General features: G+C 37.8%; 1 protein-coding gene across 1 annotated transcript in view; it reads left to right on the forward strand.

Moving 5' to 3' along the window:
* Positions 1-37: 37 nt before the first annotated feature.
* LOC113628893 (disintegrin and metalloproteinase domain-containing protein 18-like) overlaps positions 38-13,907 on the forward strand; it is a 78,910-nt gene continuing 65,040 nt past the window's right edge. The window contains exons 1-6 of the mRNA XM_027122890.1: positions 38-1,075; positions 1,659-1,735; positions 7,325-7,380; positions 10,456-10,534; positions 10,891-10,967; positions 12,006-12,183. Of these exons, the coding sequence (XP_026978691.1) occupies positions 1,021-1,075; positions 1,659-1,735; positions 7,325-7,380; positions 10,456-10,534; positions 10,891-10,967; positions 12,006-12,183 (522 nt within the window). The 5' untranslated portion in view covers positions 38-1,020. The remainder of the gene's footprint in view (positions 1,076-1,658; positions 1,736-7,324; positions 7,381-10,455; positions 10,535-10,890; positions 10,968-12,005; positions 12,184-13,907) is intronic.

The following is a 13,907-nucleotide window of genomic DNA, read 5'->3' on the forward strand; positions in this document are numbered from 1 at the left end:
CCACCTAGCAGGTCCAAGTTTTAGACCTGAGCAGAGTTTATTTTTGCAACTATTGGTGTAACACATCCTTGCTGTGGAGTGTACTGGGATAAAGGAAGGTGTGGGTGAGTGGCAGGCAGAAGTTGAGTTAGGTTTTGAGCGTGAGTAGCTTAAGATATTTGTCAGAAAATTCAAAGACAATTACATGTTCTGTCTTCTGCAGTGGTGTCACTTTTCCCCTCTGAGTTTGTCTTGCTGGCCTCCCCATTTCTAATGCTTCCTTTTTACGGTTCTAACAGTAACTGTTAACAAGACACACTTAGGGTACGTTTCAAAGTTTTCTTTCCCTTTCCTCAACAGATTATAATCTAACATTGTAAGAATAGGCACACAGTTGAAGAATTGTGCTTTTTATTTCCTTATCCAGGATCAAGTTCAATATTCTTTATTTTTGTTTGCAAAGATTGTATTAAGTCAGCAGTAACACAATTTAACTAGAAAATTTCTTGTAAAAAATAGTAAATATACCTATTTTCCTCTTTCTCTTCCACCACAGTAAATAAACGTTGTCAGAAAACTATAACATGGAGAAAGGAAATTACCAGAAACTTCCCCAGAAAAGCAAATAATGCTTATTTGCCCCTTTATCCCTACTGAAGCATTTAAAATATGGGATCATATGTATAACTGATTCACTTTGTTATAAAGCAGAAACTAACACACCACTGTAAAGCAATTATACTCCAATAGAGATGTAAAAAAAAAAAAAAAAAAAAAAAGACGTACACTTAGTCACCACAAACTAGTTGTGCGCAGACCCTTAGGCTTTTGTCTGCTGTTTCTTCTCCCAGCCTCGAGTGCCCAGTCACTCAGGATGCCCAAGGATGAGCCAGCACAGCTGAAAGCGACTGCGAGGCCCTGGTCCTCACCCCCAGGGCCCGGGGGCCTAGCGCGCTGAACCCCTGACTGCTGCTGCCCGCGAGCCTCACGGCTGCCCAACGGTCTCTGACCTTGGCCGTGCTTCCAGCGCCCCGCCCAGCGATGTTCCTCCTCGTTGCCCTGCTTGCTGAGCTTGGAGGGCTACACGCCCTCCAGGGTAAGACCGCGGAGCCTCGACTTCCTTCTCCCTCCTTTGGCTTCTGAGCAGGGCTGGGCTCTTTCTGGGGAGCAATTCCTGTAGCTCTGGGACCCCTACCGCCCCTTTCCCGGATTCCCTGCCGGTGCTTTCCTCCCACACCCCACCCCTACGCCACCCACCCCTGAACAGGGTAGGGGAAGGAAGATGTTAGCCAAGGAGTCCACTCTCTGCCTCAAGGGTCCAGTGTCTCAGCAGCTGAGGGTCCTTCTGGGTCACCCACTCTGTGGTCAGAGGATATACGAGGTTCAGCACTGCCCTGGATGTATTCCTCAGAGACCCGAGAGAAACAGGTCCCAATGCGGTTATGGAAACGAACAGGATGGTCCTATAGAACTGCAATGGCTAATTTCTGTTCACTTGTTTGTATCTTAGCCATTTTCAGTGTGCCATTGAAAATCTATTGAAATCTGTGGACCAAGAAGGAGGGTAAACACATGTAGATAAATTGACTTACAATTGTGGACCCCACCATGGACTCAAACTTAAGAACCCAAGCTTGACTGAGAGCACTGTTGCAAAAAATCCCATTTTCTTACTACAGATTCTGAGGGAATATTCCTGTATGTCACAGTTCCACAGAAGATGAGGTCGAATGAGAGTGAAGATTCAGAGAAGCAGGTGAATGATCAAGGATATTAGTTTTATAATTTAAAAGTTTAAGACGATTTTTCTTTACCTTTGAATTGAATCAGATCCTACTGATTTGTATTCACTTGCAAAGCAACATTTTCATTGCTAACTCTTGTGCCCTTCTCTTCATCTCTCAGGCTCTTCTGACCTATTTGGTCACAATTTTCAAGAAATAGTAAACACTTTTCAGGAATCATACTCGTAGAAAAAAATCAATATTAAATAAGCATGACAATGAAATTTATGAAAAAAATTATTAATGGCCACTGTTAAAGTGACAGAGAAAATGGTCTTGAGCAAGGTTTAGACCTGCAAGTTTTGACCCAGAAGCATCAGACTTATTAGAAGTAATGCCAAAGAAAAAAAAGAAAAGGAAAAATAAAAATGTCACATTTGCCTGATTATGATGAAAACATTGTCAGTAAATAAATATTAACTGGAAAAAAAAGTTGAAAAATGCGTACCTGCTATTAAAAACTGATTAAATTGAAGACACTCCATCTTGAATATTTTCTTGATTAATATACTTCAAATTGGCATAATTATAATGTTTTAGATTAAAAACTAGAAGTCACAATAAAGGGGTTTAGATTTTCATGTGGTTAAAGTGGTGTGGTCAATATATAGAAACCCTGGGAAAATTTTTCAGTTTGAAGGAACAATTTTTGAAATAAGAGTAAGTAAAAAAATTAAGACTCCATTAACTCTATTTTGACATACAGTATTGGAACCTATCATGATTCTCTTCTGCTGAATCACTGTAATAAAAATTAAATGTGAAATTGTACTTGAAAATCACAATAAAATAATTTCCTTTAGAGAAGTATTTTCATATACTAGTCTCATTTAATTCTCACATTAACCTTTTGAAATATTACATATATTTTCTTATATATATGAGAAAGAGGATTACAAATGTTCAGTTGAGGGAGTCAAAGTTATAAGTTTAGGACATGGAATCCAAACTTTAATTTATGACTCTGATTCCATTATAAATAAACTACTTTCTGTTGAAAAACTGTTTGCATAAAAGTTTCTTTTCTTTTTTTTCTGATTTACTTCTGTTTGTATGTATATTGTCATTGCATGATCACTTTAAGCTTCAAGTTGTTTACTTCAGTTATCACAATGATGCAGGACGTGAAGTGTTTTGAAATCTCTGTAGAGTTCACTACTGGTAAATGGTCTGTTCATATTTTCTATTTCTTCCTGGTTCAGTCTTGGGAGATTGTACCTTTCAAAGAATTTGTCCATTTCTTCTAGGTTGTCCATTTTGTTGGCTTATAGTTGTTTGTAATACTCTCATGGTCCTTTGTATTTCTGTAGTGTCAGTTACAACTCCTTTTTCATTTCTGATTTTATTGATTTGGGCCCTCTCCCCTTTTTTCTTGATGAGTCTGTCTAAATGTTTATCAGTTTTGCTTATCTTTTCAAAGAACAAGTTTTAGTTTCATTGATCTTTCTATTGTTTTTTTTTTGTCTCTATTTCATTTATTTCTGCTCTGATCTTTATGATTTATTTCCTTCTACTGATTTTGGGTTTCTGTTCTTCTTTTTCTAGTTGCTTTAGGTATAAAGTTATGTTGTTATGGTGCATTCATCTACGTGTCTGTTTTTATGTTGGTAAGATACTGTTTGATTACTACAGCCTTGTAATATTGTTTGAAATCACAAGGTGTGATGTCTCTGGCTTTGCTCTTCTTTTTCAAGATTGTTTAAGCTATTAAGGTTCTTTTGTGGTTCCATATACATTTTAGGATTGTTTTCTCTATTTCTGTGGAAAATGACATTGGCATTTTGATAGGGATTGCACTGAATCTGTAGATCACTTCGGGTAGTATGGAAAATTTTACAATATTAATCCTTTCAATCCATAAACACGGAATATATATTTATCTGTGTCTTCTCTAATTTTATTCATGATTGTTTTTTAGTTTTTACTGTATACGTTTTTCACCTTCTTGGCTAAATGTGTTCTTAAATGTTTTGTCTTTTGATGTTATTGTAAATGGTATTGTTTCCTTAATTTTCTTTCTGGTAGTTCATTGTCAGTATATAGAAACACAACTGATTTTTGTATTTTGATCTTGTGTCTTAAAACTTTACTGAATTCATTTATTAATTCTGATAGCTTTTTGACGTAGTCTTTAGAGTTTTCTATACATGAGATCATGTCATCTGCAGAGATAATGTTACTTCTTTCACCTCTTTTGTTCTCTCTGCTCCAGGAGAGCTCCTATTACTAGGTGACTTCGTAGCCAGTTCCTCTAGTGGCAGCTGTGTAAGGTGGGGCACTAGATGTGTGGACAAATTTCATTGAGGGAGAAGCTGGAGAATTAGCTTTATAGTTGGGATGAGTCAGAGAGAGAAAGCACAGGGAATTCCCTCACATCTGTTCAAGTCCCCAGATGACTACTATTTATGTACCCTGTCAGCTCCCTGGTGCAAGCTATTTAGAAGCTCAACCCTCAAGCAGCAGCTGAGGAAGTATGCACTCAAACCCTTTCCACAGAGAAGTTGGGACCCTTGTGTTTTTTCCTGTTCCCTCTGCCCTAAGCCCAGGGAGATGGTCCTTGGAAGTGCTTGCACTTCTGTATAAAAATCTTCTCTTAAGATGAATCTGGGGAGTCTGTGAATGCTGAGCCCCGTCAGATCTCAGAGCTAGGTGGTATGGGATCCAAACCTTCAGGTGGCAGCGTTAAAAGTTGAGGTTCTATAGCCAATATGTTATAATAAGTAGAAATGGAGTACAGCCTTTAAAAATTATGAATCACTATATTGTACCTGTAACATATAATATTGTACATCAGTATACTTCAATTAAAAAAAAAGTTGAGATTCTAGATGTGTAGACAAGGTCCTGTCAGGAAGAAACTGGAGACTTGGTTTTATTGTTGGATTGAGCCTGGGGGAGTCGTCAAGGGAAATGCCCATCGGCCCTTTCAGGCTACTGGGAGGATCCCTATCAGCACCCACATGTAGTCTGATTAGAAGCTGGACCCTCGAGCTGCAGCTGGAAAAGTGTGCAGTCAAACTCCTTCCAGGGAGAAAATAGGAGCTGGGTGCTTTTTGTCTGCTCCCTCTATGATGCACCCCGGGGCGGGGTGGGGGGAAACTATGGGAAGTGCTCATGCACACATTTAAAAACTGCCTCTGTTTAATGGGGGTCTGAGGAATTAGGGATGTCAAGTCCCAGTGGCTCTCTGAACTAAGTTATTTGGAAGCCAGTCCCTCGGGTGGCAGCCTTAAAAGTTGTGCTGCTGGATGCCTGGTCCAAACCTTTTGGTTCTGAGGGGCATACTGAGAGTTCGGGGTTCCCTACTGATTGTAAGCACTTTGCCAGGGGTGGGTTTTGTGGTGAGTGTGTGTATCAGCCTTTCCTACCCATTTTCACAGTGGATACTTTCTCAGTCACCCAGTGTTGAGGAGTCACTGTGCTACTTTCTGGATTTCTCTCACAGGGCATCAATCCATGTGAGGTGTATGTTTGGTGTATCTGTGGGAGGATAAGGCAGGAAGCTCGTATCCTGCCATCAGACTGATTTCATATCCCTGTGTATAATTGTTTTTGATTGGATTAACCTTGCTAATTTTATTTGGTTGATTGCTTGATTTTGTGGTTTTCCTTTGAAATGTGCTATACTTTGTTTTGGCAGGCAATTAAGTTACTTATGAATCAGATAGACAATTTCATGCTGCCTTGTCATATCTTTAGGATGAATGTTTAGAGTGGCCCTTACTCTAAGATTAGTTTCTCCTTAACACTAAAATTTGACCCTTCTGTGATCTCTAGTGGATGGCATGAGTGTTCAGTGACATTCTTCTCCTCTGGTTGATCAGACCTTGAATATCTCCCAGCACCATGTGAGCTGTGGGTTTTATTCCTCAGCTCCCCAGTTGTTCTTTGCCCGTGGTGTTGGACAGACCCTAATTTACCCAAGTGATTCTTACCATCTGGTGTTCATGGTTGAATAAGCTCCACCTATTGTTACCGACCAGGGCTCTTGGCCTTCCGCAATCAATAGAAATTGATCAGAGGCCAGACAAGAAATTCAGGTAAGGCTTTACTGGGGCCCCTGCTGCAGCAGAGGAGGGAGAACAAACAGGTCCCCTTTCTTGCTCACTCCAGGAGGTAGGGCAGGCTTGTTCCTTATATGGGGCGAGGGTAGGGGTGTGTCCATGGGTCAGGCCAGAGGGGGGGCTTAGGTGTTTTGCCCACCCCTTAGGTGGTGGTGTGTGCAGGGTGCATGCTCAGTACCGCCCTTTTGCTCCCAACACCCTGTTTTTGCTCCAGGCTCTTCAAAAGTGGCAGCTGAAATTTGCCCCAACTAAGGCATACACGCAGTTTTTTTTTTTTTAACATCTTCATTGGAGTATAATTGCTTTACAGTGGTGTGTTAGTTTCTGCTGTATAACAAAGTGAATCAGCTATACATATACATATATCTCCATATCCCCTCCCTCTTGCGTCTCCCTCCTACCCTCCCTATCCCATCCCTCTAGGTGGTCACAGAGCACTGAGTTGATCTACCTGTGCTATGCAGCTGCTTCCCACTAGCTATCTATTTTACATTTGGTAGTGTATATATGTCCATGCCACTCTCTCATTTGGTCCCAACTTACCCTTCCCCCTCCCCATGTCCTCAAGTCCATTCTCTACATCTGGCATGCAGTTATTTTTAGTCCCATACAGTTTCTTTGTATTTGTTGCACCAGGAGAGGTGTATCCAGGATACAGGATATCCAGGTGTATCCTTTGCACTGCAGCAAAGGGTCCCAGGTCCCAGCCTGTCTCACTATGAGTGTGGGAAAGACCTGTGACTTCGTTCCAACCAATAGGATATGGCCAAGTGGATGGACGTACCTCTGTTGATCACATTGTGTTAAATGGTAAAGGGTGGATTTCAAGCCTATGTTGTTCTACTATATAAAATTCAATTTAGCTAGACACTTTCTCACCCTCCTGATGATCTTATAAAAGCAACCTGCTTTACTGTGTACACTTCCTGTTCCTGGATGCCATCATGTCAAGGTAATGAGGACCATTATAACTTAGTCCCTGTAGTATCAGAGCTCGTAGTCCTGGAGCTGCAGCGTTCCTCGCTAGCTTCATTCTTTCAGGTCTGTTTTCCTCCCAGTTTATATGTGAAGCATTGCAAAGTGGCTCTAGTGTTTGTTAGTATGTATATATGTATTTATAAACTTGCTATTGTTTCATTATATTCGGTGTAGAATGTAAGCCTACAGCCATTCCTCATTCATTTTGGCTAAGGGTGAATATGTTTTTTCTAAATATAAACAATTAAAATCTAGTATTAATAAATGGTAAAATTATATTTTTTTCAAAATATAGTTTTCATTTATTTTTTTCAAAAGCCATCCTTACAGTAACTTTATCACCCTCACCCTGAATTTATTAGAAAAATTTTTAATTTTTACTATTTAGAACAATAAATTCTGAAGAATATATTCTTTTATAAAATGGATTGGGTGAGTCTTTTTTGACTTGAGTGAAAAATACTCTTTTACTTTATATATTTATGATTTACTAAATCGTCTTTATTTGCTTTATTTTAGGTGACTTATATCATTACAATTGATAAAAAACCATACACTCTGCATCTCAGGAAACAGTAAGATATGATTTTCCCTTAAAGCTGAGAATTTACTTTTTAAAAAATATTTTTGTACACTATTTAAATTCAAGAATGCAGTGAAATGTAGGCTGTTTAATTGGTCAATTTTTCAGTTTAGGATTCATTACGTCTTGAATATGAAGTCTATGAGAGCTTTGCATTTGTACATTCCAGCTTGTTATTTTCAAATTAAGAAATAAGTTACATATGAATAAGAGTATAAAGCCATTGAACCCAAGAACTGCAATCTGTGTATCAAGTATATCCGATGTGGAATCAAACAAGTGTACATATCATGTGGTTGTTGGTGGAAAATTTAACTAGCGGCATACTTTGTATGGAGGTATTAATTATATATGTATTTATTTTTAACAACTTTATTTGGTAAATTATATATATATAAAATCATAAAACTCTGCAATGTATAATTCAGTGATTTTAATATAGTATTACAATTATCAACCATAAATCAGTTTTAGAACATTTAATTCCCCACCTAAGACCCATTGTGCCATTTCATATTTAATCCCTGTCATCAGCCACTACTCCAGGCAACAAGCAATCTATTTCCTGTCTCTTAATTTGTGTTTTCTCAACATTTTATATAAATGGACTCAAACAGCCTCTTCTCTGCCTTCATCTTTGAAAATATATATTTATCACAACTGCATTTTGTCTGCCTGCATCTTTGTAGTTGAACAAACCTGGAGAAAATTGTTCTCACTTAACTCATGACTATCCTCTTGTAATTCATGATCGTTAAACTCATGTTGGTCTTTAATGTCGCTACCATTCCATTAAAAGTGTTTTTTGATAAGATCATCCAAGATCCTCATGTTTCTAAATGCCAGTTATTTTTTACTCTTCATTTTTCTTGACCAATCGGCCGCATTTTGTATAGCTGAGCAGTGTCTCCTCCATATAATAGTTTCTTCATTTGGCTTCCAGGGTACCGCAGACTCCCGTGTTTAACTCTTACACTGTGCTGACTCTTTCTCAGATTTTGTTTTGTTTGTTTGTTTTCTAGATTCCTCCTCATCTCTTCAGTCTTAGAGTTCTCCATGGTGCTATTCTTTTTTTTTTTTTTTTTTAACATCTTTATTGGGGTATAATTGCTTTACAATGGTGTGTCAGTTTCTGCTTTATAACAAAGTGAATCAGTTATACGTATACATATGTTCCCATATGTCTTCCCTCTTGCGTCTCCCTCCCTCCCACCCTCCCTATCCCACCCCTCCAGGCTGTCACAAAGCACCGAGCCAATATCCCTGTGCCATGCGGCTGCTTCCCACTAGCTATCTACCTTACTACGTTTGTTAGTGTGTATATGTCCATGACTCTCTCTCGCCCTGTCACAGCTCACCCTTCCCCCTCCCCATAACCTCAAGTCCGTTCTCTAGTAGGTCTGCATCTTTATTCCTGCCTTACCCCTAGGTTCTTCATGACATTTTTTTTTTCTTAAATTCCATATATATGTGTTAGCATACGGTATTTGTCTTTTTCTTTCTGACTTACTTCACTCTGTATGACAGACTCTAGGTCTATCCACCTCATTACAAATAGCTCAATTTCGTTTCTTTTTATGGCTGAGTAATATTCCATTGTATATATGTGCCACATCTTCTTTATCCATTCATCCGATGATGGGCACTTAGGTTGTTTGCATCTCCGGGCTATTGTAAATAGAGCTGCAATGAACATTTTGGTACATGACTCTTTTTGAATTTTGGTTTTCTCAGGGTATATGCCCAGTAGTGGGATTGCTGGGTCATATGGTAGTTCTATTTGTAGTTTTTTAAGGAACCTCCATACTGTTCTCCATTCCATGGTGCTATTCTTAAAACTTATTTGTTTGTTTTTTCCCCTAGCTATACTCAATCACCCAGTTATTTCATCTACTCCTATGGATTTAATACCATTTATGTATTGATTACTCCCAAACTTGTATCTCTACTTTTTTCCTCTCCATATTCATTTATTTGACTACTTATTTGATAACCAAGAGGTTATGAGAATTCTCATATTTAATGTGTCTAAAATGTACTCCTGATCCTTTTCCAAAATTTGTCTTTCCCACAATTATCTCAGTAAATTGCACCTCTACTCTTCCAGTTTCTCAGAACAAAAATGTTAGGGTCATTCCTGACATCTTTTTTTTCTTTTGTTTCCCCCCCACATCCAATGGATTATTAAATCCCATGTGATCTGCCTTCAAAATGCATCCAGAATGGGACCTCCACCGCTGCTGCAATCCTAGCTCAAGCCACCGTCATGTCTTGCCTGGATGACTGTAATAACCTAGCTGATCACTCTGTTTCTGCTTATTTGTCCTACAGATGGTTCTCAACACAGCATTCAGTCTGATTCTATTAAAATGCTGGTCTGACCCATCCTCAATCTGCTCAGACTCTTCCAGTGGCTTCTCATCTCGGTGACACCATCTCTTACGTGGGCTCTTGTCTTCACTCCACGCTTCACCACAGGCACTGCCCCCAGACGTTCTTTATAAACACAAAACATATCTCTGCCTCAGGGTCTTTGCATTTTCTCCTTGCTTTGTCCGGAATAACATTTCTGTGCAAATCCAAGTGGCTTGTTTTCAGGTCTTTACTTATCAGTTCAGTGAGCCTTTCCATGCCATCCTGTCTACATTTGCAACCAACCTCCTGCCACCCTGGGCCTTATTTATCATCACCTAATGTACTAACGTATGTGTCTCTCACTGCCGTGAAGACCCATGGTTTTCTCTTTTGTTTACTGCTGTATCCCAGTGCCTCGAAGAGGATCTGTCAGATCATTGACACTCAGTAAATCTTGTTGAATGGAGACACAGGCAGGCACACACACGAATATCTGATATGGAGGATTCAAAGTCTATTCCAGTGTTAAGAAATCCTAAACTCTCTGAGTCAATAGTTCTATGAATTTACACTGTTATGGCATGCTAAAATTACTCTAGTTAAGGAATATTATTATATGAATCATATATTTCACTGTTATTTTTATTATTTTAATGTTTATGTTCATAATAAATTCATGATTCAATCAGTTTTTTATTTTTGTTTTTCCTAGCTCATTCGTATCCCAGAACTTTTTGGTTCATACATATAATGAAACTGGATCTTTGCATTCTGAGTCTTCATATTTTAAGGTAAGACCCAGGTGTCTTAGACATTTATTATTACACGTTTCCTTATTGAAGTGGACATATTATTACCACTGGGATATGTTTGTTCCATGTTGGCAGTTTCATACAATTTTATTCCACATTCCATGTATGATAGAGATGGAATCCAGACCTAGAGAACAGTCATGGGCACCTAGGCGGTACAAAGTAAAGAGAGTTGTCAAATACTTATTTTCCTTGAAAATCAATTTTAGTAAATCTGTATGATACACAATCTTATTATTTTCAACTGTTTTAATGTTTTGAATATTTATAATGTTTGCCAATACACTTTTATGCATAAATAATTTATTTATTTGCCACTCTGTACTGTTTTTCAGATGCATTGCCATTACCAAGGATACGTTGCAGATTTTCCAAATTCAGTCGTGACACTCAGCATCTGTTCTGGACTCAGGTAATAGCATTTTAGAGGCTATTTATACATGAAAACTTAGGATATACTTTAAAATGAAACTTAGTGGCCGCAAAACACAAATCTGGGATATTTAAGGAGAATTCAAATCTGAACGTTTTCTTCATGATGGCCTTACTTTTATTAATAATATTAACATTAATAAATGGACCTTAGTCATGCCAATTGAAATGAAATCATTCAAGGGAATCCTGACTGGTGATATTTTCAAGATATTGAGCAGAAAGAGATAGATGCAGTAAAACAAAACAAACAGCCCCCCACCCAAATCCTTTAGAACATCTCCCTAGATGTTACTGTTGTATTATCTATCAGTTATCTGGAACAGTTATGGAAAATGATATTAATTAGTTGCTTAACTAAGCACATATTGTATGCTCTCAGTGTAGGTGTACTTGGTATCAGACGTAAAATGACTAATTGAGAAGGTACCTCAGAGGTAAAAAGGCAGGGATAAGTGATTTTTGTCATTGATAGTGGGAGGAAGAAGGTGGTGAGTTTATCAGATGAAGACAGGTCCAGAGCAGAGCAAAAATCTCTTCCTAACTTCCTTTTGCTTTTGGTTGCCTGATTTCCAGAATTTACTCATATCAACTCAGAAAACTGACATTCTCTGAATGTGGTTTTCCTGCATATTAATCTTTTTAGATCTCCACTCTATATATCCATTTTCTCTTATTCTAACCCCTGTAAGAATAGGAACTTTTTATTCTTGGAATTCTCAACAAATGTCTTGGTTCCCAGCAAATACTTGGCCTTAATTAATACATCTTGAATGAATGTGACTACTATACAGAAAATACAAAATACTTTTCAGTATATTTAGTTTTTTAATACGTGAGAAAAACTGACGCAGATGTGGTTACTCAGTTACTAATGGTAGCTGAAAAAAGGCAGGGAAAGAGAGTGGGTTTAATACATGTACCTCATTATGGTTTCTCATTTCTTACAACACTTTGGATTATAGGTCTGATGGGATCATAGGCAGGATTTTTATATCACTGCTTTCTAAATATTCAGGGGATTTCTTCAGTTTGAAAATATCAGCTATGGAATTGAGCCATTGGAATCTTCAGCAAGGTTCGAGCACATAATTTATCAAGTGAAAAATGACAATCCAGATATGCCAATGTTAGCAGAAAATTACAGCAATATTTGGCAGAAAGACCAGCCCTATAAAGTCCATTTAAACTCACAGGTAACTGAGACAATTTGGATGTTATGACGCACTATAAAATTACTTCTGTAGAATTGTGTTAATCATGAAAAGGGGGCTTCCCTGGTGGCGCAGTGGTTGAGAGTCCGCCTGCCGATGCAGGGGACACGGGTTCGTGCCCCGGTCCGGGAGGATCCCACATGCCGCGGAGCGGCTAGGCCCGTGAGCCATGGCCGCTGAGCCTGCGCGTCCGGAGCCTGTGCTCCGCAACAGGAGAGGCCACAACAGTGAGAGGCCTGCGTACCGCAAAAAAAAAATCATGAAAAGGAACTACTTAGCTGTTGAGTAGTAATATAAAATTTGGTATCTTTTTTCTACAGCAGTAAATGAAACATCCATATTCCATCTAAAATCCATGGAAATATGCAATAATGTGTGTCAAGCTTATTGTTGTATGATGTATAATGTAATATTTCTTGTTTTCCATTTTTATTCCAACAAAAATGCATATTATTGAATAAAATTTAGGAATATAGGAAGAATAGTTACCACTACCCTGGTAAAATTACTTTTAATATTTTGACATATAGCTTTACGTACTACTGGGACATATCTTTCTAGAATACTTAATCATTTGTATATTATTAAACTCTCTTAATTTACTTGTAGGCTGAATATAGAATTCTTTCTTTCATCACTTGGAATATTTCAGTTCCCTGTCTTTTGGACTCCATGGTCTCTGATGAAGAATCAAATATTATTCATCTTATTGAGGATTCCTTGTACATGATGAGTCCCTTCTTTGTTGATTCTTTCAAGAGCCTCTGTCTTTGCCTTATGACAGTTTTCTTATGATATACCTTTGAGGGGATCCCTTTGAGTTTATCCTACTTGGAGTTCATTAAGCTTCTTGGATGTTTAAATTAATGTTTTTTTCATCAAATTTGGGAACTTTTTGGCCATTAGTTCTTTGAAGATCCTTTCTGCCCTTTTATCTATCCCCTCACTTTCTGTTACTCCCATTATATGCATGTTGGTGTGCTTGAAAGTGCCCTACAGGAACAGAAGAGGTTCTGTTCATTTTTCTCCATTCTTTTTTTTTTCTCTTCCTCTGACTGTATAATCTCATCTGACTTTAAACAGGTACAACAAGGGAAATCTTTGTGGTGATAAAATAGTTTTGTATCTTGATTGCAGTGCTGGTTATATAAACATACACATGACAATATGATGTAGAGATATACACATACACACTGTACCAGGTCAATATCCTGGTTTTGAAAACATACTATAGTTTTGTAACATGTAACCACTGGGGGAAACTGAGTGAATGATACATGAGATATAGTGAGCTATTTTGGCAATATTCTATGATTCAATACTTATTTCTTTTTTAAATGAACACAAAGTTTTACAAAAGGAAATAAAGATAACCTATTAAAAACAAATGAATTTTGAAGTTCATTTTATTGAAAATGACACCTGACATTATGGTGAATAGTATTATAAGTTTGTTTTAAAACATAGGTATCAAAGTTACATTTTTTACTTATTATTTTGAAAATAAGAATATAAATTTGGAAAGGCAAATAGGATAAAAACAATGCTGTTATTAAAATATGAAACCTACTGTGCAGAAACATGCTCGAAATTGGTTATGGTGCACACATAATTTATAATTATACTCAATCAAGCTGCAATGCAGAAGACATGGTTGTCAACATTGACTTATATTTTTATACAGGCACAGTAAGGGTAACCAAAAT

The sequence above is a fragment of the Aethalodelphis obliquidens genome, unplaced genomic scaffold (genome assembly GCF_003676395.1).
Source record: "Aethalodelphis obliquidens isolate GAN/ISIS:26980383/991018 unplaced genomic scaffold, ASM367639v1 scaffold25, whole genome shotgun sequence".
Taxonomy (NCBI): Eukaryota; Metazoa; Chordata; class Mammalia; order Artiodactyla; family Delphinidae; genus Aethalodelphis; species Aethalodelphis obliquidens.